At 48.0% G+C, this 27,714-nt stretch overlaps 1 protein-coding gene across 9 annotated transcripts in view; it reads left to right on the top strand.

Moving 5' to 3' along the window:
- Positions 1 to 27,322, top strand: part of PFKFB3 (6-phosphofructo-2-kinase/fructose-2,6-biphosphatase 3) — a 45,743-nt gene extending 18,421 nt beyond the window's left edge. Inside the window, exons 1-17 of one of the 9 annotated variants that reach the window (XM_054632390.2) lie at positions 4,290 to 4,908; positions 9,202 to 9,327; positions 9,612 to 9,708; positions 9,971 to 10,037; positions 10,171 to 10,245; positions 10,555 to 10,611; positions 12,289 to 12,413; positions 14,368 to 14,575; positions 15,703 to 15,849; positions 15,977 to 16,081; positions 17,071 to 17,200; positions 17,926 to 17,988; positions 18,146 to 18,210; positions 19,684 to 19,854; positions 20,867 to 20,889; positions 22,675 to 22,722; positions 24,459 to 27,322. In XM_054632390.2, coding sequence (XP_054488365.2) covers positions 4,830 to 4,908; positions 9,202 to 9,327; positions 9,612 to 9,708; positions 9,971 to 10,037; positions 10,171 to 10,245; positions 10,555 to 10,611; positions 12,289 to 12,413; positions 14,368 to 14,575; positions 15,703 to 15,849; positions 15,977 to 16,081; positions 17,071 to 17,200; positions 17,926 to 17,988; positions 18,146 to 18,210; positions 19,684 to 19,854; positions 20,867 to 20,889; positions 22,675 to 22,722; positions 24,459 to 24,465 — 1,593 coding nt within the window. In that variant the 5' untranslated portion in view covers positions 4,290 to 4,829 and the 3' untranslated portion in view covers positions 24,466 to 27,322. Of the gene's footprint in view, positions 1 to 4,289; positions 4,909 to 9,201; positions 9,328 to 9,611; positions 9,709 to 9,970; positions 10,038 to 10,170; positions 10,246 to 10,554; positions 10,612 to 12,288; positions 12,414 to 14,367; positions 14,576 to 15,702; positions 15,850 to 15,976; positions 16,082 to 17,070; positions 17,201 to 17,925; positions 17,989 to 18,145; positions 18,211 to 19,683; positions 19,855 to 20,866; positions 20,890 to 22,671; positions 22,723 to 24,458 lie in introns of those variants that run through there. The other 8 variants (XM_054632394.2, XM_077179264.1, XM_077179266.1 and 5 more) reach the window with 8 other exon arrangements.
- The last annotated feature ends 392 nt before the right edge of the window (positions 27,323 to 27,714 follow it).

Below are 27,714 nucleotides of genomic sequence, written 5' to 3'. Positions count from 1 at the left end.
GTTTGGGTTTTTTTTTCTTCCTGAAAACCATATAAATTCCCCTTGGTCAGCCCAAAAGAATAAATTTTTCAAGAAAATGTCATTAACGCACTAATAAGAGTCTGGGCAGCTGCTGCCTGATTTTTGCAACCACCCTCCCGGGGTAAGGGAGCACTTTGGAACAGCTTTAAACCGGATGAAAGTAGATTTAGATGGGATATTAGGGAGAAATTCTTTCGTGTGGGTGTGGTGAGGCCCTGGCACAGGGTGCCCAGAGAATCTGTGGCTGCTCCATCCCTGGAAGTGTTCACAGCCAGGCTGGACAGGGTTTGGAGCAACCTGGGATGGTGGAAGTTGTCTCTGGACATGGCAGGGGGTGGAATTGGATGATCTTGAAAATCCCTTTAGACCCAAACCCTGCTGTGATTCTGAACTCTGTGCCCACATTCCAGGCTGATAAACCAAGGCCACACTGGAAAGTGCTGCAGATGAAGCTGCCCTGACATGAATGGAGCACAATGTGTGGCTGCACCTACACAGAGATGTACACACAGCTCCCAGCCACCCTCTCCCAATTTCCAACCGTGCAAAGAATTCCTGGATGTGTGACTGGGATCCCACCAGGCATCTCCCCCCCCTCCCTCCACTGCACATCCAAAGGAGAGGATGTGTGTTGCACTGAATGTAGGCAAGAACGTGACTGGTCCTTCCCTTCCAAGTTTCCTTTAGAGGGAATCAAATAAATAAATTCAAAAAAGAAAAGGCATTAAAAGAGGAGGGTGAATCATGGCTTAGTCAGAGTTGGTGCTGGCATTTTGATGACAGGGAAGGCTGGCTGGTGACCAGTAGGTTCTTCCAAAGGGGATGGAGAATGAAGTCTGGAGCTGTTATTTTGGGATGCATCCAGAGCCTAATGCCACTGTTCAGGATGGGTTGCTAGGTGAGTTTGACGTTGGAGCAGCAGTGGAACAAAAGAGGGAATTGTGAGGTTTTAGTTGTGGTGTTTCAGAGAAGTTTGAAGACTGTAAACCCCATAAGAGGTGGGTATTCCATTCTCACAGAAATGGGGTTTTCCCCCATCTCTTCCAGACTTTCCCTTTTTGTACTTCCCTCTCCCACCTCTCTGGACCTGCTGCATGAATCCTTTGGATTCTTAAGGTCAAATTTTTTTCTCATCTACCCCCGTGACTTTCACATTTCAAACCCTGGCATTACATTTATGCCCCTGTCCCTTCTCATTTATTAAATATCTGCCAGTTCCTGACTGGGGTATGTGTGGCTGGTTGATTCCTGCCTGCACCCTCTGTGCCACAGCGTGGGACAGCATCACTGCCTGTCCCATGTCCCCCTGTGCCTGTGGTGGCTCTCCAGGAGCTGAAACATCTTCCTGACAGCATTCAGGCTGCACCAGTGACTTGATTTCCTGAAAAATCGCTGAGCTAAGCACCCCTTTGGGCTTCTTATCACAGCAGCTGCCAGCAGCATTTTATTTACCACTTCAGGTGCTATTTTTAGGAAGCTGGGGTTTTGCATAGCACAATTTGGGAGGGGGAAAAAAATAATCCTGTGAGTGCACCTAGTGCTCCCTGCCCTCTCCCCAGGTGCAAGTGCCTTAAAAATAGAAATGCTTCTTCCAGCTGACCTCCCTGGGAGCAGCTGGGTGCTGGTGCCTTTGAAATCCAGGCCACTTATTTAGGAGTTGAAGCTTTCCGCTCCAGTTATTTGGGAGTTTCTAAGCCAAGAGTTACTAGGTGGATCTAATTTGAAGCGACTGTGATTTTAATTCAGGCAGGGTTTCGCTTTCGGGCTCCTTTTCATGTCGTGGGGGTGGTGATTTGTGAGGTGGGAAAGAGCCGTGGAGAGGGGAGAGAGCTGCTGGGGGAAGGGGGATGATGATGATGCCCGAATTCCTTGTCCTGTAAAATCATGTGAATTTTTGTCCTCCTTCTGACTCATGCTCTAGCTGGGAAGCAGCTTTGGGTTGCCCTGCATGTGAAAAGGATTTGGGGATTTTGTGCAGAGTGGTCCAGGGAGGGCTGTTGTGCCTCACTCCCATCCCATCCTTGCCAACTGGAGCACTCACAGCTCTCTCCCATCTTCCTTCCCACACCCCGAATCTCTGGTTCTTTTCCAGCTCACTCATAGTAGCTTTTTTTAAAATTTCTTTTTAATTTTTTTTTTTTACTTTTTGCCTATGAATATTTTTTCCCTTGTGTAGGAGAGGGAAAGATTGTGCACTTTTTTACTTCATCTTGGCTCCATGTAAGGAATTAGCCAGAAATATCCTCCTTCTAAATGCGTTATAAGAATACAAGCCTTTGCTTCCAGAGAAGGAAAATGCCCTAAGTAAAAAAAGATTATTGAACATTTTAGGTATCTGAGATGCTCCTTATCAGGCTTTAAATTGTGAAGCAAAATTTGCTGTATTAAACACCATCAAAGCAGATGCTCCCACCTCTACAGCTCTTCCCACCCGTGACACAATCCCACATTTCCCTGCTGTGGCAAATTCCCAAAATCCTTCCAAAGAAACCCCTCCATGACAGGTGGGATCATCTCCATCGGTGCTGGGGGACAAGGGGGTTTGGGCACCTGCATGTTTGGGGTTTGGGTGTCATCACAGGAATTTTCAGGGTGGTCCCAGCCCCTCCATGCTGCAAACAGAGGCTGTGTGGGGGTGTCAGCATTGCTGGGGTGCAGTTTACAGCCTAATTTAGAGTGGAAATATAACTTGCAGGAACCTGGCGAGTGGATTAAGACATTTAATAAACTAATAAAAGAACGTTATTATTATTATTATTATTATTATTATTATTATTATTATTATTATTATTATTATTATTATATTTTTATTATTTATTGTATATTATAATGACATAATTAAGAACAATTAAATTAATAGTAAAATGAAAAAATAATAAAAATAAGAACATAATTTTATGAAAACAGATGATAAATAAGAGTAAAATGAAAAAATAAATAATAATGAAAAAATAAAATGAAATAATGAAATAATAAAATAATGAAAAAATTAAAAAATTAAAAATAAATAAGAGTAAAAAGAAAAAATAATAAAAATAAGAACATAATTTTATGAAAACATTAAATAATAAATAATGACTCTAGATTATTAAATTAAAATAATATTAAAATTTAAAAAAAATTATTAAAAATTAGCTTTAGCGCCCGTTTGAGAGCAGAGGCTCCCCGCGGAGCATCCCCAGCTCTGCGGCCGCTCCAGCCGGCCCCGGGCCGCTGCTGGCGGAGGACGCGGGGCGGCCCCGGCGCGGAGCGGCCCCGCCCGGGCGCGGAGCGGGGCGGAGCAGCCGCGGTGGCCGCGGGCGGAGGCGGAGCCGCCGCATCCCGGGCATCCCCTCCGGGGGAGGCGGCGCGGCACCGCATGTGCGACGTGAGCGACGTGCAGGAGCGCAGGGCCGGCATCCCCCGGCCCCCCGGGACCCCCCGGCATCCCCCGGGACCCCCGGCCCGAGCCCGCTGGCCGCGGAGTGAGGGGCGCAAGGGGCGCGCCGGCGGAGCCCCCCGCATCCCACCGCTGTTGTACTAAGGGTTTCTTTCTCTATTTTTTTCCCCCCTCTATTTTATTTTTAAAAATTGGTTTTATTTCATTTGCCTCTAGTTATTTTTTAAAATTTGATTTTTTATTTTGTTCAACTTTATTCCCAATTTTTTTTCTCGTTTATTTCCTTTCCCCCTTCTTATTTTCGCCTCTATTCCCTATTTTATTTTCTTAATTAATTTTTAATAAATATTTTTTCCTCTTCGCATCTTTTACTCCTTTTTTATTTTTAAAGTATTTTTTAAAAAGTTATTTCTTGTCGAGTTTCTATTTTCCTTTAAAAAAATTAATTCAATTTCTATAATTTTACATCATTTTACATCATTTTACATCATTTTACATCGTTTTACATCGTTGGTCGAAAAGACGCGAGAAATGAAGTAGGGCATTTATTTAACCATACATATTTTAGTCTGGGGGTCCCCTGCGCGCCCCAAATTCCCGCGGTGGGGGAGGGCTCGGTGTCGCGCTCCCCCCGCGGAACAAAGCGCGTCCTTTGTCCGCGCTGCAGTTCGGGGCGCGGCCGGCAGGGGGCGGCAGGGGCCGCGCCGGCATCCGCGCCTTCATCCTCCTCCTCCTCCTCCTCCTCCTCCTCCTTCTCCTCCCTCCCATCCTCCTCCCTCTCCTCCTCCTCCTCCTCCTCCGCGGCGCCGCAGCGCCCGCCCGGCCCGGCCCTGCCCGTCCCGCCCCGCCCCGGAGGCGGTCCCGGCCTGTCGGGATAGAAAGAGGCGGCGCGGCGGCTGCCGGCACATCGTGAGCGGAGCCGGCCCGAGCAGCAGCCGCGATTGTAGCACCGCTCCTTCCCCGCCTGCCTCGCGTGGAGATTCTCCTGCCTTTCTTCTCTTGCTATTTTTTTTTTCCCGATTTCAAAGGAAAGATATTTTAATTTTTGATTTATTTTTTTAAAAATATCTGTATTTTTTTCCACCCCGCTTTCCATCGCGGTTCGCAGCGGGGCTCGCCCTCGCTCCTTCTCAGCGCGCAGCGGCTGCGCTGGGGCCATTCCTGCCCGGCTTTGTGCCCTGCAGACCCGGCCCTCCTCTTCCTCCTCCTCCTCCCCCTCCTGCCGTAAAACCTTCACGAGGCTCGCAGCAGCATCCGAAAGCGCCGCAGCCGCTCGCCCAAACCACCGACTGCAACAAAAACCCTTTTTATTATATTTTTATCGTATATTTCCCCCGCCTCCTCCCCCCTCCCCTTTTTTATTTCTCCTCCTCCCTCCCTCAAACGCATCAAGGTGGACGCGGAGCGCAAAAAGACCTTTGTTTTAAAAATGCCCATGGAGCTGACGCAAAGCCGCATCCAGAAGATTTGGCTTCCCAATGACAACCGCCCGGCGCTGCCCCGCCGCTGTGAGTACGGGCACGGCAGCATCCCGGAGGGATGGGATGGGATGGGATAGGATGGATGGGGAGCGGAACTCTCCCGTTTCTCTGCGCACCGCGGCGGGGCTCTTTGCAGCATCCCTTCTCCTCGGCGTGCCCCAGCATCCCGGCGGTGCCCGCGTCCCCCCAGCCCCAGCATCCCGGCGGTGCCCGCGTCCCCCCAGCCCCAGCATCCCGGCGGTGCCCGCATCCCAGCGCTGCCATCCCGTGACTCAGTCTCGGCAGGGCAGGAAGGTGCATTCCGCTGTCACATGGCCCCGCAGGATGCGGGGAGGTGCCGGCACACGCGTGGCCCCATTTCCACTCTGCGCTGCCAGCGCTGGGATTAAAAGGGAAGGAGGGAGCAGGTTGTTCACCTCGCAGCCGGGGTGCCAGCTCAGCTGGGATTTGCGCCGTGCTCGAGCGGCTCGCCCGGGGATTTGTTAATGGTAGAAGCATGAATGGTTTGGGTTGGAAGGGACCGTAACGATAATCTCGTTCCACAACCCTCCTGCCATGTGACAGGACGCCTTCCACTACACCAGGTTGCTCCAAATCCTGTCCAATTAGCGTGTTAAATTAATTTATTTGGGGGAGGTGGAGGAAGGATTAGGGCAATGTATTTTAAACCCCAACCAGACACCAGCCGTTCGCAGTTTACCATTTAACCCTGAGGGGATGAGGAGGCAGGTGGAGGGGAAGGCAGAAATCAGCGCTGAAACTTCTGCAGTGGTTTCCCCTTGTCTCTGAAGCTCGGAATACAAAAATGTTTGGGTCATCCCGATCTTACTATAAACCAAATCTCGACTCGTGATCCCATCCGAAAGCTCAGGAAGCAGCTCTTTAGCAGCCACACTGACAAGCTGCCGGTTGTGCGACTCGCAGCTCGAAATGAGCCTCGCAGGAATGTGCGGAGCCGGGATGGAGGGGGCGGCACTCGCAGCCTGGCGAGGGATGGAAGTGGCTTGGGTGAATCAGTCTTTCCGCTGCTTGCCTTCATCAGGCGTTTAAAGTCGCTTCCGATGTTTATTTACCTTGGCTGGAAAGTTTATATATAATAATTATTTTAAAAAAATAGATATGCTGTGAACTTGCCAGCTGCTGTTGCCCGTGGCTGTGGGTCAGGCGCCCTGGAGCAGATGTTGGGATGCGCAGCCTGTGCCTGGCAAGGGCGGCCCTGCAGCGGGAGCTGCCGAGGAGATGGGATTTCAGCAACAGGCTGCACATCTGGGTAGCCCAGGGGCTTCGCTTGGAGTGGGGTAAAACGTCTCCCGGCTTAATGCTTTGCACGTGTGTCTCTGCGGCTGGGTTTTTCTCAAGGACTGGCACCTCTGAAAGAAGTCCCTTGTGCACGCAGTGGTTTTTTGCCACTTCGTTCGCCGGGTTTCTCAGCGAGTGCTCGCTTTTGGTAGCGGAAAAAGCTAACATATTTGATCTATTAAGGCACCGAGGGGATTATTAATAACATAATGTGGCTTGTAATTATATTTTCTTGGGGTGGGAGCGAGCCACGCTGTGAGAAGAGGCTTTTTAGGCTTTTTTTAGCTGACTCTTTTAACTCGGGGTATTTTAAACAGCGATGTGCTGTTAATTCCTTAGCAGCAACAAAGAGCGAGGGCTGCAAAGCCGGCGGGAGGGAAGGGAGGGATAACGGAGACCACTTCCAGCGTGATGCCTGGAGGGAGCGGGAGCATCCTCCGGGAATGGCGCATCCCGGGTGTGAAATAACCAGTCCGATGGTGTGCTGGCTGGTCCAGGGGAGGCTGCAGGGACTCCTCCAGCTGCCCTTTTGACGGCGATCCATTAAATTGCTGTCACGCCGCACGTCTCTCACGTAGGGGCTGGGAAAGCGGAGCCCTCGAAGGCGCTGGCTGGGCAGAGCCGGGCGAGGGGAGGGGGATGCTCCGGCAGGGAAGGGGCTGCCGCTGCCTCTCCCCATCCTTGGGGCTGCTTTTTCCCCCCCCTGGGGCTCGGTGGGGGTGGCACACACGGCGGGGACGGTCCCGTTCGGTGGCGGTGCCCGCGGTGGGGAGCGCGGGGTCAGGGAAGGTGCTGGGATTGCAGCTGGGAAAAGGGGAATGGGACTGACAGAACGGGCAGTCTGGGCTTGTGGGGGGGGTTTCGGGAATATTTAGGAGGAGAGAGTGAAAATGCCTGAAGTGGGGAGGTGGCTGATTTATCCGACTTGTTATAGAAGCAAATTTCCTTCCCTTTTGGGCTGGGTGTTTTTGGTTTTGTTTTTTTATTTTTTTCTCTTTTTTTTTTACCCACTGGTGAAGCTGACTTTCTGGCAAATAGCAAAAGTGATAAGCTCCTGTTAAATACCCTCCGACTGAGCCTGAAAGTCATCCCTGCCCTTGACTTACCTGGCTAGATGTCGATAAGGAGTAATGAATATGTATTGAAATCCCTGATAGCTTCCCAGCAGTGGTGAAAAGAAATGATGAATGAGGCCTTTGTGAAAGACTGGGAGCAAAACACTGGGTTCTGTTTCATCCCTGATGCGAAGTTTCCCGGAGACTTTTGGTTTGGGCTCAGATTCCTGATGAAAAGTTGCTCTCGCTGATGGGAGGTGCTGTTCCATGGTGCTAGGGCAGCAAAAATTCCAAATTCGGGGTGTTTAACTCTTGCAGCAGCCTTTGGAGGTGACACGTGTGTGCCCACACAGTGCCAGCCCTGCTGCTGTCACAGCTGTCTGGAGCCACAGGGACACGAACAGTGCCCAGCATTGTCCCTTTACTCTTGGAGTGCTATTTAATGGCCCTAAATCCTCTTAGCTCTGTTCTTTGAGATCCTTTGTCCACTGACAGGTAGGGAAAGGAAGAGTTTCCTTATTCAGGTATTATCCCTTCCTCCTTCCTTTATCTAATGATTGTGGGGGTTTTATGCAAAGCAGACTTGCACCCATAGCTAGGATGAGGATGTGAGATGGTTAGAGGGGGGAAAGTGTTTTTCTTGGTATGTTGCACAGCTCCCTTGTGCCTCAGCACAGAAAATTGGCATTTGCTGCCAAAATCTTTGGGAGCTGCCCTGGGGTTTTGAAATGCAGCACTGGGCAGGAGGCAGGTTGCACAAAGGGAGGAGGGAGTGAGGGCAGCTCCAGCCTGGGGAGTGAAACAAAAAAAAAACCAAAAACTATATTTTAGGTAGTTTTTTAATCCCTTGCTTGCTGAGTTTGCTTTGGTGAGAAACTTGGGAAGATGGGTGGCTCTTCTCTGTCATCTGGGTACCAGTGCCATAAATCTTCCTTGTGGCCTTAATTTGGTTTCTCCAGGTACTGGATTTATTTTCCTAGAAGGGGAAGGTGATCCCATGTGCTTTGCACGTTCTATGGGTTCCCCTCAGTTTGTTTGCCCTTTCCAGATCCACACTGACAAAAACCTTCCCGAGTCCTGTGTCCATCCCAGGGAGCCCCTGGCATCCCCTGGTCCCACCTTGAGGCAGCTGTGGCAGGCAGGCAGAGCTCTCCACCCAGGCCATAATTAAGCTGGGTTTTATGGCTCTGCCACCAGCCACTCACTCCCTGCATTCCTTTCCTATGAGGTCTCTGTGCTCACCGGAGGGATGGAAGAGTGGGTGAGAAATCCCCTGCAGGGTCCCATCTGTCCTGCAAATGCTGCCAATGGGTTTTCCTTCCAGCTGTTTGACATGGACCCTCTTCACCACAACAACAAAAAACCCAAAAAAAAAACAAAACAAAAAACCAAAAAAAAAATCCCAACAACCCAGCTTGGGTTTGTGAGGAAAAAAAAGGGATAAATCACTTGGATATCTGCTTTTAAATGCTGCTAGTTCTGTGGTTCTCTTGCCTTGTTTGTCTTCAGAAAATCCAGTTAGCTGGCTGTTTAGCAGCTGGAAATCTAGTCAAATATTTTAGGAGATGCTTTCTGTGGGTGAAGATCTGGACCAGACCTGGTGTTTCAGCACAGACACTGCTGCAGGGATGGGTCCAAAGTCCTTGGCTATCCTTGAGCTTTTCATGGGATTGCCAAGCCATTGGAATGTGAAGTTGTGCTTGCCTTGAGTTTGAATTTTATTTTTTGAATTATTTTTTATTTGAGTTGCAAATGTGGAAATTGAGGCACTGAGGCTCTCCAGGGAGCCTGGGCCAGCTGCTGGCTCCTTGGCTACTTTGCACCCATCAGGATGTTCTTGCTGTGGCTTTCATGTTTCCTCCAGCTGCTGAAGGACTTGGAAGGAGTCCAGATGAAAACAAGTGCCTTGTTGGGTCAATGCAGGCTGAGCTGGAGAATTAACAGCTCCTGTTCTTTTTCCTTGCAGCCTGTGGGCCTCAGCTTGCCAATTCCCCCACTGTGATAGTCATGGTTGGCCTCCCAGCCCGTGGCAAGACCTACATCTCCAAGAAGCTGACTCGCTACCTCAACTGGATCGGTGTCCCCACAAAAGGTAAGGCCTGCACTGGCTGCCAGGGGAAAGCAGCAGGTCTGGTTCTCAGGAATTCTTCTAGATCACTGCTATGGGAGATTGGAGTTAGTGGGAGATGTTTCCAAGATTCCACAGGCCGAATATAAATATCTGTCTTTTCATATCCTGGGTTCTCCTTCATGTTGAAGACCAAGGGGTGCCCTGAGGATGTAATTTTGTGGCCCCAGCTTGCTTTAACTGCAGAATGTACACAACTGGGTCATGCCCCTCATTTTGATGGTTTGTTTTTTGCTTTTCTCACCTAGTTTTCAACGTTGGGGAGTATCGTCGTGAGGCCGTGAAGCATTACAGCTCCTATGACTTCTTCCGTCCTGACAACGAGGAAGCCATGAAAGTCAGGAGGTGAGAGTGGGCTCCCTGACCCCACATGGTGCTGAGGCCCATGGCTGGGAGCAGAGTTACCCAGTTTGGGGGTGATGAACACAGAAGTTGGGCTCTGAATTTCCCCCTCGACTTGAAATTCGGAGTTGGGTTCTCAATGTCCCCTGCCTGCTCAAGGAGGATTCTGAGGGCTCAAAACTGAATCTGTACAGGATTGGTGACTTCAGGGTGACCACCACACCCTGAGGACACCAGGGCCACACGTCTGTCCCCTCTTTTGCAGGCAATGTGCCCTGGCTGCCCTGAGGGATGTGAAGCTGTACCTGACGGAGGAGGCCGGGCAGATTGCGGTGAGCTCCAGATGTGCTCTGGGGTTTGGCAGCTGTGCTGACCCCAAAAGTCCTCTGCAGTCCCTTCTCTGAGGAGGGGCTCTCTGGGAAACCAGGCCCTTGTGGTGCTCATTGAGATCTTTTGCTTTTAAAGGTGTTTGATGCCACCAATACCACAAGGGAGAGGAGAGGGATGATCCTAAACTTTGCCAAAGAGAACGGGTTCAAGGTTGGTGCTGTGGTGCTGATGCCTGCATTGTGAAGTCCACTGTGGTGTAGAGTTGGTGTATCTTATCTAACTCATGTGTCATCCTCATGCTGCTCCTGTCTGAGGGAGATTTCACTGCTGGGTTTGATTAAAAACATGAAACTTGTCCTTAATTCCCTGTAGTGAGCCATGGGGAAGGGAAGGATGGGAGTGGGGCAGAGGGAGCACTCTCTGGTCCAGCAGGGAGGAGCTTGGGTTGAGCAAGCAGCTGGCTGAATGTTACAAACCTTGTTTTGGTGGCTTTCAGCTGAGCTCTGCTTTGCTTCACAGGTGTTCTTCATTGAATCTGTCTGCAATGATCCCAACGTGGTTGCCACCAACGTTATGGTAAGTGTGGAACTGGTGGGAATGTCCTGCTTTTGCTTTCCCTCCATAGAGAGGTAGGGATGGCATCACCTTCATAAGCTCTGGTCTTCGTGGTGGGATTCAACCACTCTGGTATCTGCTGGAGGGACAGCACAGCATGGCACTGCCAATCCAGGAGGTTCCTGGAGTGTGTTGGTGACTTCCCTCTCCAAGTGACAGCTCCTCTCCTTGTTTGCTCTGTGCTGCACCTTGTTGTCACCAACAAGGAGGGGCTGGTGAGGAATGTGAAGCTCCAGGGCAGCCTGTGCTGCAGCAGCTGTGAAGTGAGATGTCAGGAGAGCAGGTTTTGGCCTGGAGTACTGTGGGATAAAAAGCCCAGGAGGGAAGAGGAGCCCAAGAAAACTGGTTCATGTTCAAGGATCATCTTCTCCAAGTGATGCAGCCATCAAAAATGCCAGGATGAACAAGGAGGTCCTGGACAAACTCAAACTCAAGCACTAAAAGGAAGCCTACAGAGGGAGGATGGAAGCAGGGACAGGCAGCCTGGGAGGAACACAGAGATTGTCTGAGCAGCCAGGAATGGGGTTGGGAAAAACAAAGCCCTGACAGAACTGGGGGCTACAGGTGCAGTCTCACATCAGTGTTTGGGAAGATAATGGAGCAGATCATCCTGGAAGCTCTGCTGAGGCACATGGAAGCTGAAAAGGTGGTTGGTGACAGCCAGCATGGCTTCACTGGAGGCAAATTTTGCTGCCTGACAGGGGGTGAAGAGTGTCTTTTGCTCCTGCTGGGAGCTGTTATCCCAGTGACCAACTTTTTGAGAGGTTGCATACAGCCTTTTCTACAACAAAATGCTCAGTTTGCTAGTTTTTTTTTCCCAAGCTGGATTTTTTTTTTGAGGATTTTAATCCCTTTATTTGGAAACTAATGCTTGAAGGGTGAGAAAATCAGCTCCTAGCTGAGCATGGGATTTTGCTCCACAGGGAACTGCAGATGAATGGTGCTCTTAGTGCTGGGATCAGTGTGGAAAATGCACCCCAGGGCTGGGATGCTGCCACATGTGTTGATCCATTGTGTTATCCTGCTGGTTTCAGGACTGCTTGTGAAGTTACCAGTGTGTAATGCTGCTGTTCAAACCCAAATCTTCAGGAAAAGCAGCCTGTTAGATTAGTTCAGGCAGGAATTAGTCCATGAGGGTTGTGTATATTCACACTGCCTGTTTCTAGTGTCTTTCAGCCCAACAGCTTGCAGCAAATAATGCACAAAAAGGGGTTGAATGTTGCCATCCCACTGTCCTGATGCTGAGCTGGGATAAGCAGCTTGTCCAGCTCATGCACTTCCCTTTCTCAGCTTGAATTTGAACCTGATGGGGTTTTTTAGCCATTAGGAAGCTCAGTTTTCCTGCTGTTGGGTGGTGAAGTGCTAGCCCAACTTCTGGGAGAATGGGAGTGGATTGATGGGTGTCTGTACTAATCAGGCAATGGTTGATACCAAATTCTCCCACCTGATGCTTGGTTTTAGGTCTAATTTGCTTCTTTTCTGCCCTGTGATGACTGATGACTGTAAAGTACTCATCACTTTAGTTTCAGCTAATCACTGGATCTTGGCAGGACTTTTGAAATTCCAGATTAGCATTGTCTGGCTTGGAAAGCTTCCTAACCTCCTTGTGGCATGTTTTTTTTTTTTTTTCTGTTGCAGGAAGTCAAATTGTCCAGCCCAGATTACCGGGACTGTAATTCCACGGATGCCATGGAGGATTTCATGAAGAGGATCAATTGTTACCAAGCCAGCTACCAGCCCCTCGACCCTGATGACTATGACAGGTAAGGGACCTTGACTTCTGAGCTGCCTTGAGCACCTGCCCTCTGCCAGGAGAGGAGCAGTGAAGGGTGGAGCTCTATTTCACTTTGGATTTCACTTCAAACTGTGCTAGAATGATTTATGGCCAGGCCTCAGCTTGAATTTAGGCCTTTCATAGGAAAATGCTGCTTTCCCCAGGCCCTGTGCCAGGGAAATGGGCACTGATGCTTTGCCAGGCTCTTCTGGGCTCAGATGAGCTGTTTTCAACCTTGTTCTGCAGGTCTAAATACAAAGGCTTTGGGAAAGCTCTTGAGTTGGAGTGGTTGAGGTGCCTTTTTCACTGTCTCAGTTAAAGGAAGGGACTGCTTGGCTCCAAGCACAGGATTGAGCAAGCCCTGTGGTGGCTGTGTGCCTTGGGAGAGCTTTGCTGTCCTGCCTGACTCTGCAGGCACCTCCCAGCCTCTCCACTGCTCACAAACACCTGTGTGTGTGTGTGCCCTGTGTGGATTGTCCCTGTCCTGGGGAGGAGCATGTTCCCTGTTAGTCCTGGTTAATCCTCTTTGCTGCTGCAAGAGGAGGGGTGGTGATTACACTGCTGCTATTCAGCTCTCCATGAATCCCCATCACCTGTTGGCTCCCTGCTGAAAATAGCCTGCAGGAAATCCTTTGAGCTGGCTGATTACATGGACAGAGATAACTCACAGGGCTGCTTTGGAGAATGACAGGAAAGCAGGAAAAGGGAAAAGTACTCCCTGGAGAAATTGTAAACCTCTGTGATACTGGGGAAACCAGAAGGAAGCAGCTACAAAAGAATCATGCAGGTTGAAACCGTGCATGATGCTACATCTGGTATCACAGCCCAGATGTTTTCAGCTGGTGTTAACTGAAGTGACATTTATAAAGGTTATAAGTGCCTGTGCCAGAAGAGAGCCTGAAAATCCAAAGCAGAATATTGAAAAGAATATATTTTTTCATGTTGGCCACTCTTTTAATATCTATATTAATTATTTCAGTATATTGTAATATTTTGTTTTGTTTTAATCAATGCAAATGATGTGGGATTGTGATCATTTTTATTTTAAAAAATAATACTAAATAAGCTGGAGGAATGAATTGACATTGTGAAATTACTTAATTTTTTTTATGCTCCTTGTCATAGAAGCAATATGGAGCTATTGGGCAAAAGAAATCAAGATCCTTAACCTGTGCATTTTATTCGTTAAGATTTTCATCTCTGTTTAAAGATAAATTTTATCTTTTTGTCCTTGCAAGAAAAAAAATTTTATGGAAAAGAGGAAAGACAGAAGAATGAAAAGCAGGAAGTACTTATTTTGCAGACTTGAGGGGTCTGAAGTGGAATCAGACCTTATCATTACAGAAAGGATGAGAAATTATTAAGAAATATTTGACTTATGTATTGAATACATATAAATATATACGAAATAGGTATGAATATATACGAAATAGGTATGAATATATACGAAATAGGTATGAATATATACGAAATAGGTATGAATATATACGAAATATAAAGATCTATAAATGTATATAGATTTATATGGAATGTATATTAAAATATGTAAAGACATAGAAATATATAAATATATTTATAAATAAATATATATAAAGTATATAAGTATATATTTATATATACAAATATATAAGAATATATGACTATATACATTTTATATACATATATACACACATCTATATATAGATATAAATATCTAGATGTATATAGATATCTATATCTAGATATATCTATATCTATATAGATATATAGATATATATAGATATATCTAGATCTAGATATATCTAGATATTTATATCTAGATATATATAGATATAAATATATATATAGATATTTATATCTAGATATATATATAGATATAAATATATATATAGATATATATATTGATAGATATATGTGAATATATAGATATAGATACACCATAGACAGTCTCTGTCTGTCCCCAGGGAACTTTCTCTCATCAAAGTCATCGATGTTGGCCGGAGGTTCCTGGTGAACAGGGTCCAGGACCACATCCAGAGCAGGATTGTTTATTACCTGATGAACATCCACGTCCAGCCCCGCACCATCTACCTCTGCCGGCACGGGGAGAGCGAGTTCAACCTCAAGGGCAGGATTGGAGGCGACTCTGGCCTCTCCAACAGGGGCAAGAAGGTGAGGGAGAAGGAAAATGTCCCCCTGTGGCTGTAGTAGAGGCTGTGCCTTTGGGTTAAATGTGTGAGGAATGGTTACTCATAGTTTAGGAAGGTTTATTAAACATTATCAAATATACAGCAGAAAACCGAATAGAGAAAAAAGGTTACGGTGCTGGGAGCAAAGGATTTTCCCTCCTGCCATGTGCTCAGCCCCTCACAATGGAGGTTTTCCCTTTTTAACCCCTCCCAAAGTTCTGTCCATCAACCCCTTCTTTGCTACTTTCCTACTTTGGAAACAGAAGTAGAACAAGAGAAAAGTGGCATTCCCACTGGTTTTGGCATTGTGGTGCAGTGAACCAGCTTGCACAGGTTGGATTTGTAGTATCAATACAATTAAACCTCAGCTGCCACAAACAGGGCTGCAGGTTTAGCTGGGGCACAAACACTTCTCTCCAGCTTTGAGTCACCAGAAGGTTTTCCATGATTCCAGCAGCCTGCACCCTGAGCAGTGTGGGTTTGAGGTTCATCTGCTGAAGAACCTGTTGCATGGCTGGAATGCACTCTCTAGCTCCTCAGGAACAGACCCAGCTGTTATGTCATGGACACTGCAGTTGTGAAAGATCTGTTTCTTTTGGCTCCTGGATGTGCACTTTCCATTTGTCCAATGTGAAAGCAGCCACTGAGAACCTGACCTAGCATCTGGGAATCTGATGGATTCTCTTTGCAACACCCCAGATATTTACTCCACCTTCGCTGTCCAGTGGTGCAGATCTCTTCCCCAAATCCTGATTGGAGGTCAGATGTCACCACAGTGACAAGCCAACCCTCCCAGATGTCCCTTGATAACAATGCAAGGGGGTACAACATAACTATAAATCTATAAAACTTTTCTTAACCTATATACATGATATTTGTCTGTTAATTGTGAGAGTCAATCATTACTCATCTATCAGAAATGCATGTTTGGTGACAGCTGGGCTGCTGAGGGTCCATCTGTAGCTCTTGGGGATCAATGAATGTGTGGCTGCCCTTCCCCTCAGAGCAGGAGGCTGATCTTTCTGCCTGTGGAAGGCAACACTCACTGGGAATAGGGAACAAAGGACGCTGTGGACCAGGAATCAACCTCTTCTTTTCTATGTCTCACAGTTTGCAGTGGCACTGAACAAATTTGTGGAAGAGCAGAACCTGAAAGACCTCAAAATTTGGACCAGCCAGCTAAAGAGGACAATCCAAACAGCAGAAGCTCTCCAGCTGCCCTATGAGCAGTGGAAGGCACTCAATGAGATCGATGCCGTGAGTATCTGTGCAGCCACAGCAGCTGGATGGGGCTGGTTGTTGCTGAACAAGAGAAAATGAGGTTTTGCCTGGTGGCTGTGCTGAGAGCATGTCCAGTAACCTTGTGCTTGTCCTGCCCTGGCAGGGTGTGTGTGAAGAAATGACCTATGAAGAAATCAGGGAGCAACACCCAGAGGAATTTGCTCTGCGTGACCAGGATAAATATTACTACCGTTATCCTTCAGGGGAGGTAGGTGTGCAGGGACACCTCCTGCAAAGGCTGCAGGACTTGTACTCTAAATGTGGCCTTTTTCCCCCTCATTCTGTCCCCTACTCTTGAGCAGAGGAGCAGTGGGAGCTCCAAGAAGCTAGAATTAAGAGAGCAGGGCTCATGTTTGCCTCTACCTTTTGAGCTCTTTCAAAATCTTGCTATATGAAGATCTCACTAAGAAATATGTCACTTAACAAACAGTCCCACTGACTTTATAGCAAATTAGCATGGAAAGGTCTCTGGAGGTTTCTATTCCAACCTCCATCATTATATCTGCTCACAGTTTTGTGCTGCCCTAATTTTCTTTCCTTTAATTTCCAAAAAAAGCAATTTTCACCTTGTTCTCAGTATCATTCCCTAAGGGTTGATGGTAATATCTCTGTTCCTGGCAGTCTGCTTTCAGGGTGTGACACAATGAGGTGGGAATTGACATCAGTTCTGGATGGTACTTTAGACTGTGACTTGAGCTAATTATCCTCAAATTGAGAGTCTTGCCCATAGACATTTCAGAAAAATCTTTGGAGACATCCTCATGACCCTGTATCTAACAGAAGAATATGTGGGGATATCAGACACCAGCTCTGGGTTTCTGGGGCTCCTTCTGGCTGCCTGTCATGGTTTTTATGAGGCCCTTCAAAACCCTAGGGTTTCTCAGGTTGCTCCAGACTTCTCAGAACTTTCAAATCCTCTACCAAATAAAATATCAAGATGATGGAGAGGCTCTATCTTCAAAGCCCTTGTTGTTTACCTTAATTCTCCAGGCCTGAGCTGTGATTCACTGAGATGTGCATGGCTCCTTCTCTGCCAGAAGAATTAGAAGTTCCAAAGTAGCCTGGGGATGAGGGTTTATTTGTCTTTAGCAGTTTGTTGGTTTGCTCAGAGGCACGAAATCAGGAGGTGTACCAAGACAAGGACTCTTGTTTCTTTGCATTGATTCCATGCCTCACCTCCCTTCCCTTCTTTCCCAGTCCTACCAGGACCTGGTGCAGCGCCTGGAGCCAGTGATCATGGAGCTGGAGAGGCAAGAGAACGTCCTTGTCATCTGCCACCAGGCTGTCATGCGCTGTCTCCTGGCCTATTTCCTGGACAAGAGTGCAGGTGAGCTCCCTGTCTCTGGAAGAGGATTTGCCCTGCTGGAGGAGGGATGATGGATGCAGCTCTGGGCTGTTCACATCCTGCAGTGTGTGACCGTGTTCACAGGGGTCTTAGGATGAGGGAAGAGATGAGGATCTGACTCCATGTTTCACAAGGCTTGATTTATTATTTTATATTATTATATAATAATTATATATTATTATATATTAATACATTATAGTATTGATTTTATTAATTATATAGTAATTTATTTATTATAAATATTTATATTATTATATATTATATATTAAAATATTGTATATTTTATTCATAAAATGATATAATATATTATAAAATGATATTTATTTTATTATATATATTTTATTAAAACTATACTAAAAGAATAGAAGAAAAGGATTTCATCAGAAAGCTAGCTAAGAATAGAAAAAGAAAGAATGATAAAAGCTTGTGTCTTGGACAGAAAGTCCAAGCCAGCTGACTGTGATTGGCCATTAATTAAAAACAACCACATGAGCCCAATCCCAGATGCACCTGTTGCATTCCACAGCAGCAGATAACCATTGGTTACATTTTGTTCCTGAGGCCTCTCAGCTTCTCAGGAGGAAAAATCCTAAGGAAAGGATTTGTCATAAAATGTGTCTGTGACAGCAGTGTGCATCTCTTTGGTGTGGGATGAAGGTGTCTGAGCCTCCTGCTCAGGTAACCCTCCTGCTTTGCTGTCTCTGCAGATGAAATGCCCTACCTGAAATGTCCCCTGCACACAGTGTTGAAGCTGACCCCGGTGGCCTATGGTGAGTGAGACCTTCCTAAACATGCCAGGGGGTTGACTTGTGCCTCCTTCTGACTCCAGGCTGTCTGGGGGAAAAGCAGGGATCCGTGGTGGGGCCCTTGGGAACATCCTGTGCCTGCTGGCCCTGCTGATCTGTCCCTTTGTGCTCCTTTCTGCAGGCTGCCGGGTGGAATCCATCTCCCTGAACATTGAAGCAGTCAACACCCACAGAGATCGGCCAGAGGTGAGTGTTGCTTTTCCCTGGAGCTGTCCTGTGGTGTCCCCCTCCTGTCCCCTGTGGTCACCAGGCAGTGGGAACTGCCAAATCCTGCCTGGGGTGGTGGTGGGCATGGGGAGATTGCTCAGCTGGGTGCTTGGAAGTGCTGCTGGAAGACTGGGAGCATCAGATGTGTTCTTGCTCTGCAAAGTCGTGGCCAGCTGAGGGTTTTCCAAGGGAACAGGACTGTTTGCACGTTCCTGCTTCCCTGTGTGTTGGTCCAGGGAAAACTCCTCCCTGGTCTCTGACTTTCACCTGCATGGTCATCTGCTGGCCCAGAGCTGTGGCTGGAGAAGGTGACTTCTCCCAGGTCTCCCAGCTGGCTGGCAGAGCCTGGGCTCAATGCTTGCCCTGCATCTGCCCCTGAGGGTCTTTTCCTGGTATGCCCGTGGCTCTCTGTCCTTCTGCAGGGTGGGAGGTGGCAGTGCTGGGCTGGGGATGCTCTGTGGAGCAGGCCCCTTCTGTGGAGACAAATTCCTGTAGGGTTGGGTCTGTCTGCCAAGTGCTCCACTGGAGCTCAGAGGGCAGAACAGGAGGATGCAAAGCTCAGTGTCAGGGCTGGGCAGCCACGCAGAGTGGGCAGCACCCATGTCCCAAGATGCTTGGGACATTTCCAACTTGTGCTTAGTGGTGGAGCCCAAAGTGATGCTTTTGGCCCACATCTCCTTTCCTTTGCTTCCCCTGTCTGGTGGCAGCACCTGAGCCGCCTGTCCCTCCCTGCAGCTGTGGGGGGAAGCCAGTCCTTCCCCCTGCATGGGGACACTGATGCCCTGCTCTGCCACCCTCTCTGGGAATGGCAGCAAGGCCTTGGGTAGGACAGGGTGTGACAAGTGCCAAGTGCTTGGGTGCCCCTGCTCAGCTTTGCCTCCATCCCCTCTTGCTTGAGTTGGAGCTTGGCGTGGTGCTGACCCTCGCTGCCTGCTCTGCTCCCATGTCCCAAATCTTCCTGATCAGCCTGGGCTGGCTCACCTTCCCTCTTCTTGCTTACACTCCTCTCTGGGTGGAGGGACCAGCTTCGAGGAGGAGACTGATGGGCACCTCTGTGTCCTGCAGAGTCATGGCTTGTTGGCTGCTGGGTGTGTTCAGCTACCTGTAGTTACTTTTTTTTTTTTTTGTCAGCTGAGACTCAGATGAAGAGAAAATCTGTCTCATATCTGAGTGCAGAGCCATTTTTTTTCCTCCCCTCCCCTTCTGTGCTCTTAAGCATTTTGCATCAGGGATTTGGTTTTTTTTTGTGCCCAGAGACTTTCAGTGCATCCTTTGCTCATGGACAGTGACTATGGGGAAAAACAGAGACCGCTCTAAAATTAAAAAAAAAGAAAACCAAAGCAACTTGCTTCTTTTTTTTTTCCTTTATAACTGTCGCCTTCTTCCTTTTTCCTTTATTTTGCTTTATTTTTTTATATTTACTTTTATTTTCTTTGTCTCACTTTAATTTAGGAAGCAAAGAAGGGACCTAACCCGCTCATGAGACGTAATAGCGTTACCCCTCTAGCAAGCCCAGAGCCCACCAAAAAACCTCGCATCAACAGCTTGGAGGAGCATGTGGCTGTTTCTCCTGCCCTGCCAGGCTGTGTTCCTCAGGAAGTGCCCACGCAGATGCCGGGACAAGTTAGTTGAACTCTCTCTTTTTTTTTTTTTTCTTTCCTTTTTTTTTTTTTCCTTTTTTTTTTTTTTGTTGTTGTTCTTGTTGTTTTATTGTTTGATGTCCTCCTGTCACTCCTGAAGCTGAGGAGCTGCTTGCACTTGTCGTAAGCTGTGCTGCTGTCTGAGATGCATCTTCCTCCCATGGCTGCTGCCCCTCCCTGCCTTGGGTCACTGTTGATCCTCTCTTGGGTTTTGAGAGCATCATCAACTTCCACCAAGCTCTAGGCTGCATTAATTTAGTGCCATCAGCCTCCTGAGGGGCTCCTCCCTGGACTGAGCGGGAGCAAAGGGCTCGTGCCTTGCCTTCCCTCTGGGTGCTCTTGGCTTTGTTGTAGACGTGCCCATGGCAATAAATCAAATGCTCTTGTGCTTCTCTGAAGGAGGAGCTGCTGCCAAGACTCATCTTTGGCTGGAAGGGTCTCCTTCATCCTGGAGACCAAAATTGAGTAGAAGGCTCTTGGTGTGGTGAACCTGGGTGAAACCCTGTGGGTGGCTGCCATGGTGCTCATGTGTCCTCTCCTCTGTCACCCACCCATGAAGGGACATCGGAAGAGAGGCCTTGCTTTGCTGCTCACTTTCCCAGGCACAAACCCCCCCTCCCAAGCTCACTAAGGAGTCCTATATGATCTATAGGAGCCTTTACCATGCTGCCCTTCCCACCAGCTGCCTGTTGGACCTGGCTGTCTTGCCCAGCCCCTCTCCCTGTTGTCTGTGTTGGTGTGATGTCCCCCTCCTTGCCCAGGTTAGGAATGGCTCTGTGCTCCACCACTGCTCTGCTTGGTTGCTGCTTTGCATGAGCCTCCCAGGACACCTGGGTCTGTGTCAGCTCCCAGGGCTCTGTTTGGGCTGGTTGAGCCTCACAAAAACCTTTTGCCAGCTCTGGCTGCCCAGTGCCCCTCGCTGCTGTCCACTGTCCTCTGCCCAGCGTGGCACAGAGTTACTGACACCTCTCTCTGTTCTCTCTGTCTCTCTGCAGCCTTTACTAGGGAAGGCATGCCTGTAAGTACCTTCTTGCCTCTTATTCCCCTTTCCAACCCTTTTTTCCATGTCTCTTGCCATCCTGCTGGGTTGTTCGGTTGTTGCAAAATCCGGACGGGGTGTGGATTTCTTGGCGTTAATATTTTGCTGGTTTGGGGGGGATTTGCTTTAGGAAAGGTAAAAAGGAGACTGTGGGTGCTGGTTTGTATCCTAGCTGGATGGAATGTCCCAGTTTTGTTGTGAAATTAAGCAAATTATGACTTTCACTCTGATGGTGATGCTGTTGGGTTTTCCTGGAGTTGTCTCCTCTGTGATAGAATGTTGTACTGTAGGTGAGACCTGGGTGCTCAGTCCTTCCTGAGGGCTCTGGGTTGTGAGTGATGGCACCAGAGAGGCATCTGAGAAGCTTCTGACCTTCTCAGGAATGTGTTTTCTGGAGCTGGATGATCCTGGGGACCAGCCATCTGCAAACTTGGATTTTGGAAACAGTCAGCCTAGGTGTTGTGGGGAGAATGAATGCAAATTGTCTTTCTCTAGCTCTGTTAAGAAAGCAAAACACCATGAGCATTTCATGCATTAATTATGAATAATGAAGGCTCTGGCAGTTTGGCTTAGGACTGTTATATCCCTGAGGAGCAGGACAGCTCCTGGGTAAATCTGAAGCCTTTGGACTTAGTTAATGCTACATTGAGTTGAGAGCAGCACTTATGTGCTCAGATGTCTTCTCAAAGACTGGGAAGACTCTGGGGCTGAGCTGATACTGGCTGGTATCCAGGAGGTCTCTTTGCCCTCTGAGGCCAGTTTAAATCAGCCTGTGAGCATCCCTGGCTTGGGCTGTTTAGTGGGCTGAAGATGGAGGGATCTGCTCTACCATGGCCAGGCCAGAGCTCAGCCCTGCTTGCTTGTAGCAGCTTTTGAATCTCCTATTTCTTCCCCTTTTAGAGTAAACATTTTTGAGAAAAGGGAAGTTAGGGCTGTTGCCCTTGGCTTTGCTGGTGGCTGGGTTAGGTGAGATCACAGAGTGTAGAAGTTGAGTTGCTCAGCATGGCCTTGCATGCCTGTGATCCTCCCCTCGCTGCTCATGGCCACGAAAGCCCCTGATGAAACCTGAGCCTCTTGGGTTGCTCTGAAAGCATTTTAGGCTTTCTCCATCCTTCCCTCCACCCTTTTCACATCTGTGTTGTAACAAAAGGCACTGCATGCCTTGCTGCTGGTTGGGAGCCTGAAAAGACACTCAGGGGTAGAGTTTGGGAGATGGATGTGTCAGATTTTGCTGGAGCAGGCAGTGATGGTTTTACCCACACCAGGTGTAGGCTGGCAGCAGCAAGTTTAAAACCTCCAGCTGCTGGGAGCCTGCCTGCCCCTCCTCGTGTGGGACTGTGTGTCACCCATGAGGACCTGATGCCAACCCCAAGGCTTGGTGACACTCACTGCTGTTAGCTCTGGGAGGCTGCTGTCCTGCACACTGCTTGGTCCCTCTCTGCCACCACCTGTAAGGGGCTGGGGAGGTGGAAAGTGCCTCTGTCACAACTTGAATCATGAGCCTGGGTTGGTAGTGGGAGCTTCACTGCATCAGCCCTCATTGTTGGGGTCTTGGCCCCCATCCAGGAGGACCAGGGGACACCTGGGAGGGGATGGGGACGTGGCTGAGTGCCTCAGAGTCCTGCTGGCTGGGGGATGTGGGACTACCTGGCGTGATGATTTCTTTTCCTTTTGCTTGCTTTGTGATCCAAAGTGCACTTTTGAACAGTCACCTTATTCCCCCCTCCCTTCTTCTTCCCTTCACTTTTCATGCTTAAAAAGAAGACCCGTTTGTCACTTTCTCAAAGTTTTCTCTTTGCTAATATTTCCAAGGTAAATGGCTGTGGTGCATGTGGCTTTTCCTCACCCTCCTTCTGTCTCCTTAGACAACAGAGAGAACAGCTCAGCCTGCTCTGCCTTGTAGCCTGGCTGGGATTGCTGGTGCTTGTAGGAGCAGCTTAGGTAGTAAAAACATTAAAAAAACTCAAAAAAACCAACAAACAAACACAAAACTGCCAAAAACTAAACAAAAAAAGAGAGAGAAGAGAATCCTTCCTTGCTGTTTCCTAGTCCTTTTTTCCCCTACCTTGTTTCATGTAGTTCTGTGAGTTGGGCAATGTCCTTGTGGTCCCCTGGGCTTTTCCTGGAGCAGATCTCTCCTGGGAGGCTGCTCCTGCTTGTGTGTAGCTGGTTGTCTCTGGTTTTGTGGTCCTCACCACGTGCTGGTGGGTACCTGTTGTCCTCATTCTGTACCAGGGCTGTGTCTGGAGCGTGTCTCAGGCCCATGAGACCTCATGGAGTGTCACCAGTGCTGCTCTACCTCTGGTGGTGGGTGGGTCCTTGGCATGGCCAGCAGGAGCTGCCTGTTCTTGGCATTGCCAAGGATGGACAAACAATGGTCTTGGCAGGAAAGGGGGACACTGCCCACCCTCAAGGGGAGCAAGAGAGAGATGATTAATTGGGCTGCTTGATTGGGACTGTGGTCCCCTGTCACCTTGCCTTGACCAAAGAGCAGCTTCAGAAGTGCAGACAGGGTGGGGTGGGAGGGTGTGGATATTCTCAGTTCAGTAAAAGAAAGAACAGAGATGATTTCTGCCAGGCCAAGCCTGGGAAACTTGGAGAAAAGAATTAAAACAATTATTATCTCCTTCTGTAACCATTGTTTATAGATATGGTTCTCCAGAGTGTGCTATTCATAGGTCACCAATAGTGTGAGGGGTTTTTACTGTGAGACCAACCAAGTCTCACCTTAGCAAGTCCCATAGAATCACAGAATAATGAGGCTGGAAGAGACCTCTAAGATCATCAAGTCCAACCCCATGCCCTTACACCTCAACCAGACTATAGCACCAAGTGCCATGTCCAGTCCCACTACCTTCATTAAATTGCCTTCTGATCCCAGGAGTCTTTCATTCTGTCCCTGACTCAACAGCATCAGGAGGGGTTCAGCTCAGATTTTAGGGATATATCTAAATTCTAACCCTGTAATTAAAGCCAGGCAGTGCTTGAGGAGGGGCTTGTGATGGTGTTCACAGGGGTCCCAGGATGAGGGAAGAGATGAGGATCTGACTCCATGTATCAGAAGGCTGATTTATTATTTTATGATATATATTATATTAAAACTATACTAAAAGAATAGAAGAAAGGATTTCATTAGAAGGCTGTCTAAGAATAGAAAAGGAAAGAACGATAACAAAGGTTTGTGGCTCAGACAGAGAGTCTGAGCCAGCTGACTGTGATTGGCCATTAATTAAAAACAACCCCATGAGCCCAATCCCAGATGCACCTGTTGCATTCCACAGCAGCAGATAACCATTGGTTACATTTTGTTCCTGAGGCCTCTCAGCTTCTCAGGAGGAAAAATCCTAAGGAAAGGATTTTTCCTGAAAGATGTCTGTGGCAAGGAGCTGAGCAGTGGGTCAGTCACTGCCTCTCTCCTCGGCTGGGCAGTGTCCTCTCCTCTGTGGTGGGTGCTTTGTGGTGACCCATGTGTGGCTGTGTTCACGTGTTCTAGAAGCTCCTGCTGGGCTGGAGCCTGACCCCAACCCCTCCTTCCCCTCTCATTCCAGAACATGAACAACTCCCAGAAGCCGTCGTGACTCCGTGGGCTCCGCTGTGAGGCCGCCGGCGCCGCCAGCTTCCCATCCCATCGCCATTCCCGAAGCTTGCTTCCAACCCAGGCGGGGCTGGCTCTGCTCCCCCTGCCCCAAACCCTGCTCTGCTCGGCGGGGAGGGATGCAGGAGAGCCCAGGAGGAGCCCAGCTCCATCCCAGGGTCACCACCAGCTCTTCAGGCTGCAGCGTTTGCTCTCCTCTCCGGCGTCCTGTTAGGTCGTAGCGAGCTGTAAAGTGCTTCTGTAGTGCACAGGAGTTTCATTTCCTTCTCTTTTCAGTGGTTTTTGATCTTCTGTATAGATGATTGGTACCCATCTGTCTCTGGGTGGGGTGTGTATATATGTGGATGGTGCGGGGTTAGTAGAGAAATAGGGGGAAGGGGGGGTGGGTAAAAGGGGTTTTGCGTTATTTTTTTTTAATTATTATTAATGTTGTTAATTACTTTTGAATAAGCCCCTAACATGCTGTGCTGCAGTCCCTCACCCACACTACAGCTGGTCACACATGCCAGCCTGGCTCATGCAGATCTGTGAGCACCAGGAAAAGCAGCTGTGTGAACTCCTTCACTGCAAGAACTGCTGGGTTTAATAAAAAAAACCAACCCATTCTTTCACTTTTTTTTTTTTTTTTTTTAATCAATATACCTTAAAGGGGTTTGCAGTTTTATCTGCTGCTAAAACTGGTTAAAAGATGCCTGCAGTGCATGAGGAACCATGCCAGCAGGGGCTTGGGTGATGCTTTCATCTTGGGGAGCACCCAGGGATGGTCTGAGTTCAGGCATGGGTTGAATTTTGGGGAGGCTGGGCACTGTTTGAGGTGCTGTGCTGGTACTTCATCTCCCCTTTCTTCTTTTTTAGATGGAAGTGGAGGTATTGGGAAGGGTTTGAATCCCTAGGCTTAGATGCATTTTGTAGACACACAGGTCTCATGGAGGTGGCCAGAGGTCTGGCTGGGTTGCAGGAGTCCCTGTCTGACTGCAAAGAGCCACAAGAAGGGACAGTTTTGTCTGTATTTTTTAAATTTTATATACACATGCACACACGTGTGTGTGTGTATGTGTATACTTAGAAACTGCTTGGTTTTTGCACTTTATTTGTGGCAGAAGCATAACTACTTTATTTTTTTCCTAGTTGTGCCCCTTAACGGGGAAGCCTGAATGCAGGCAACTTTTTCTGTTTGTTTTTAATTGTATTTTGCATGCTGGAAAGCTGGGACTACAAAACAATAGTAGTTACAGTGTTTGAGGTGGGGAGGACAGGGTGAGGACCTGACTGACTCCATCAGCCAACTCCCAGTGTTTTGATCCATAAGATCCCTTTTTGGCAGCCTGTCCTGAGCTGGGAGACAGCAGTTAAAAATAGCAATTAACCACTATTGCTTTGTGCAAAAATCTGTGGATTTTGAATTTTTTTTTTTTAGGGTTTTGGGTTGGGTTTTTTTTTTCCCTCCACCTATATGCAACATCTTCTCCATGCCCATCTCATGTGGTTTTGTTTTTTGGCTGGAGGGAGCCACCCCTCCTGCAGCACTAGGCTGGGGAACCGGGGGTGGGCAACCCTTTGGCTTCATCCTTCCCATGGCATTCCCCAGCGTCCTGTGTAGGGAACACCATCCCCAGAGATAGGATTGGTGGAGAAAAGATCTCTTAGTGGGTGTGTGCATGTTTTGGGGGTGGGTTTGGTCTGTTTTTTTCCTTTGGGAAAAGGTGAACCACAGTGCCTCGCGCTCCGCGCTGGAGCGGCACCGACGGCGGGAGGGCTCCGGGGCCACGCTCAGCCCGTGTCCCATGGGGTGACAGTCCTGGCACTGCCCTGCCTGTGTCAGCTTGTGCATATGTGTATCATATTCCTGTACAGATAAAACAAAGAACACTCCCCTGCCCCCTGCTCTGCTTTATTTCTGTTTTAACAGCCTCATTAAAAGCAGACGTCTCCCTCCGTGCCCTGGGTGGCAGCTGCGCTTTTTGGGTTTCTCTGCCTTCCAGATAAATGAATGTTTTGGGCAGGCCACTCACTTGGCTCTTTTCAACTTCCTCCTTCGTGGGGAGTTTTATCTCTCTCCTCCTGCTGCTGCTGCTGCAAAAAGATAAGCCAGCAAATACAAACATGACGTCTGGCTGCCCCGAGATCGATCCCGTACACGTGTAATTGCGCGGATGTTTTGGTGTGTGTTTGTGTGTGTATATATATATAAATATATATATAAAAAAAAAGAAAAAACCCAAAATGGCCCTAAACTTTCATCCTTGAGTAGTATAGATGTCTCAGTAGGTCTACAGAAATCTGGAATTTGAACATGGTGTTTTTTCCAGCTTTGGGAAAAATGCTTTCCTGAGTTTATCTTGTGCTGGAGGGGTTGGTGGGATGGTGTCAACCCTGTGCCATCACAACTGCCCCAAAAAAATTGCTGTCCATCTTTTTAGTTAACAGAGCCAAGGACTGGGCAGTTGATGCCACAGCCAAGGCACATTGGCAGTGAGGACATGTCAAACCACACCAATGATTTCTTCCCCCACCTTTCTTTTTTTTGCTCTCTGGTTTGTTTTCCTTTGTGATACTTGAATTTATTTTTTTAATTTTTTTTTTTTTAAATAGCAAAGCGCTTTTTATTTATTTAATGTATACTGCAAAGCTTGGAGAGAAGGGTGTAGTTACTTGGGATTACTTTTTTTTTGGATTTGTGATATGTTAACTGTTCTGTATATACATCTGGAATAATTGCCTGATATAAAGCTGTGCCAGCTTAAAAACAGGGTATGCCTTTCAGAAATTTGTATATTTTGCAATTGCTGGACCAATAAAATATCTTGTTGAAATACAGATGTGATCTGCTTCTTCCTTGTGTCAGAATTCATGCTCTCGTGCCCTAAGGGTCACCCTGTGCTGCCTTGCACATGTGTTCCTGTGCCTCATGAATAAAAATTCTCATAAAGGAGAGATTGTGGATGCTCCATGCCTAGAAGTATTCAAGGCTGAGTTGAAGGGGGCTTGGAGCACCTTGGTCTAGTGGAAGGTGTTTTTCAAACCAATCTATGAATTCTATAAGTGTTAACAGCTATTTAGAACAAGCAAATGCCTCCCAAGCTCTACATGCTGCATCACTCTTGGGTAGAAAAAGTGATGTATTGGGACTTGTCCTGCCTAAATCTAAATCCAGGGTGCAAATTAGGCAGAACTAGGCATTCTTGAAGCCTAGTCTAGATCTTGAAATC

This window comes from Agelaius phoeniceus, chromosome 5 (genome assembly GCF_051311805.1).
Source record: "Agelaius phoeniceus isolate bAgePho1 chromosome 5, bAgePho1.hap1, whole genome shotgun sequence".
In the NCBI taxonomy this organism is placed as follows: domain Eukaryota; kingdom Metazoa; phylum Chordata; class Aves; order Passeriformes; family Icteridae; genus Agelaius; species Agelaius phoeniceus.
The sequence above is the reverse complement of the archived record's forward strand: the minus strand, read 5'-3'. Positions and strand labels throughout refer to the sequence as shown.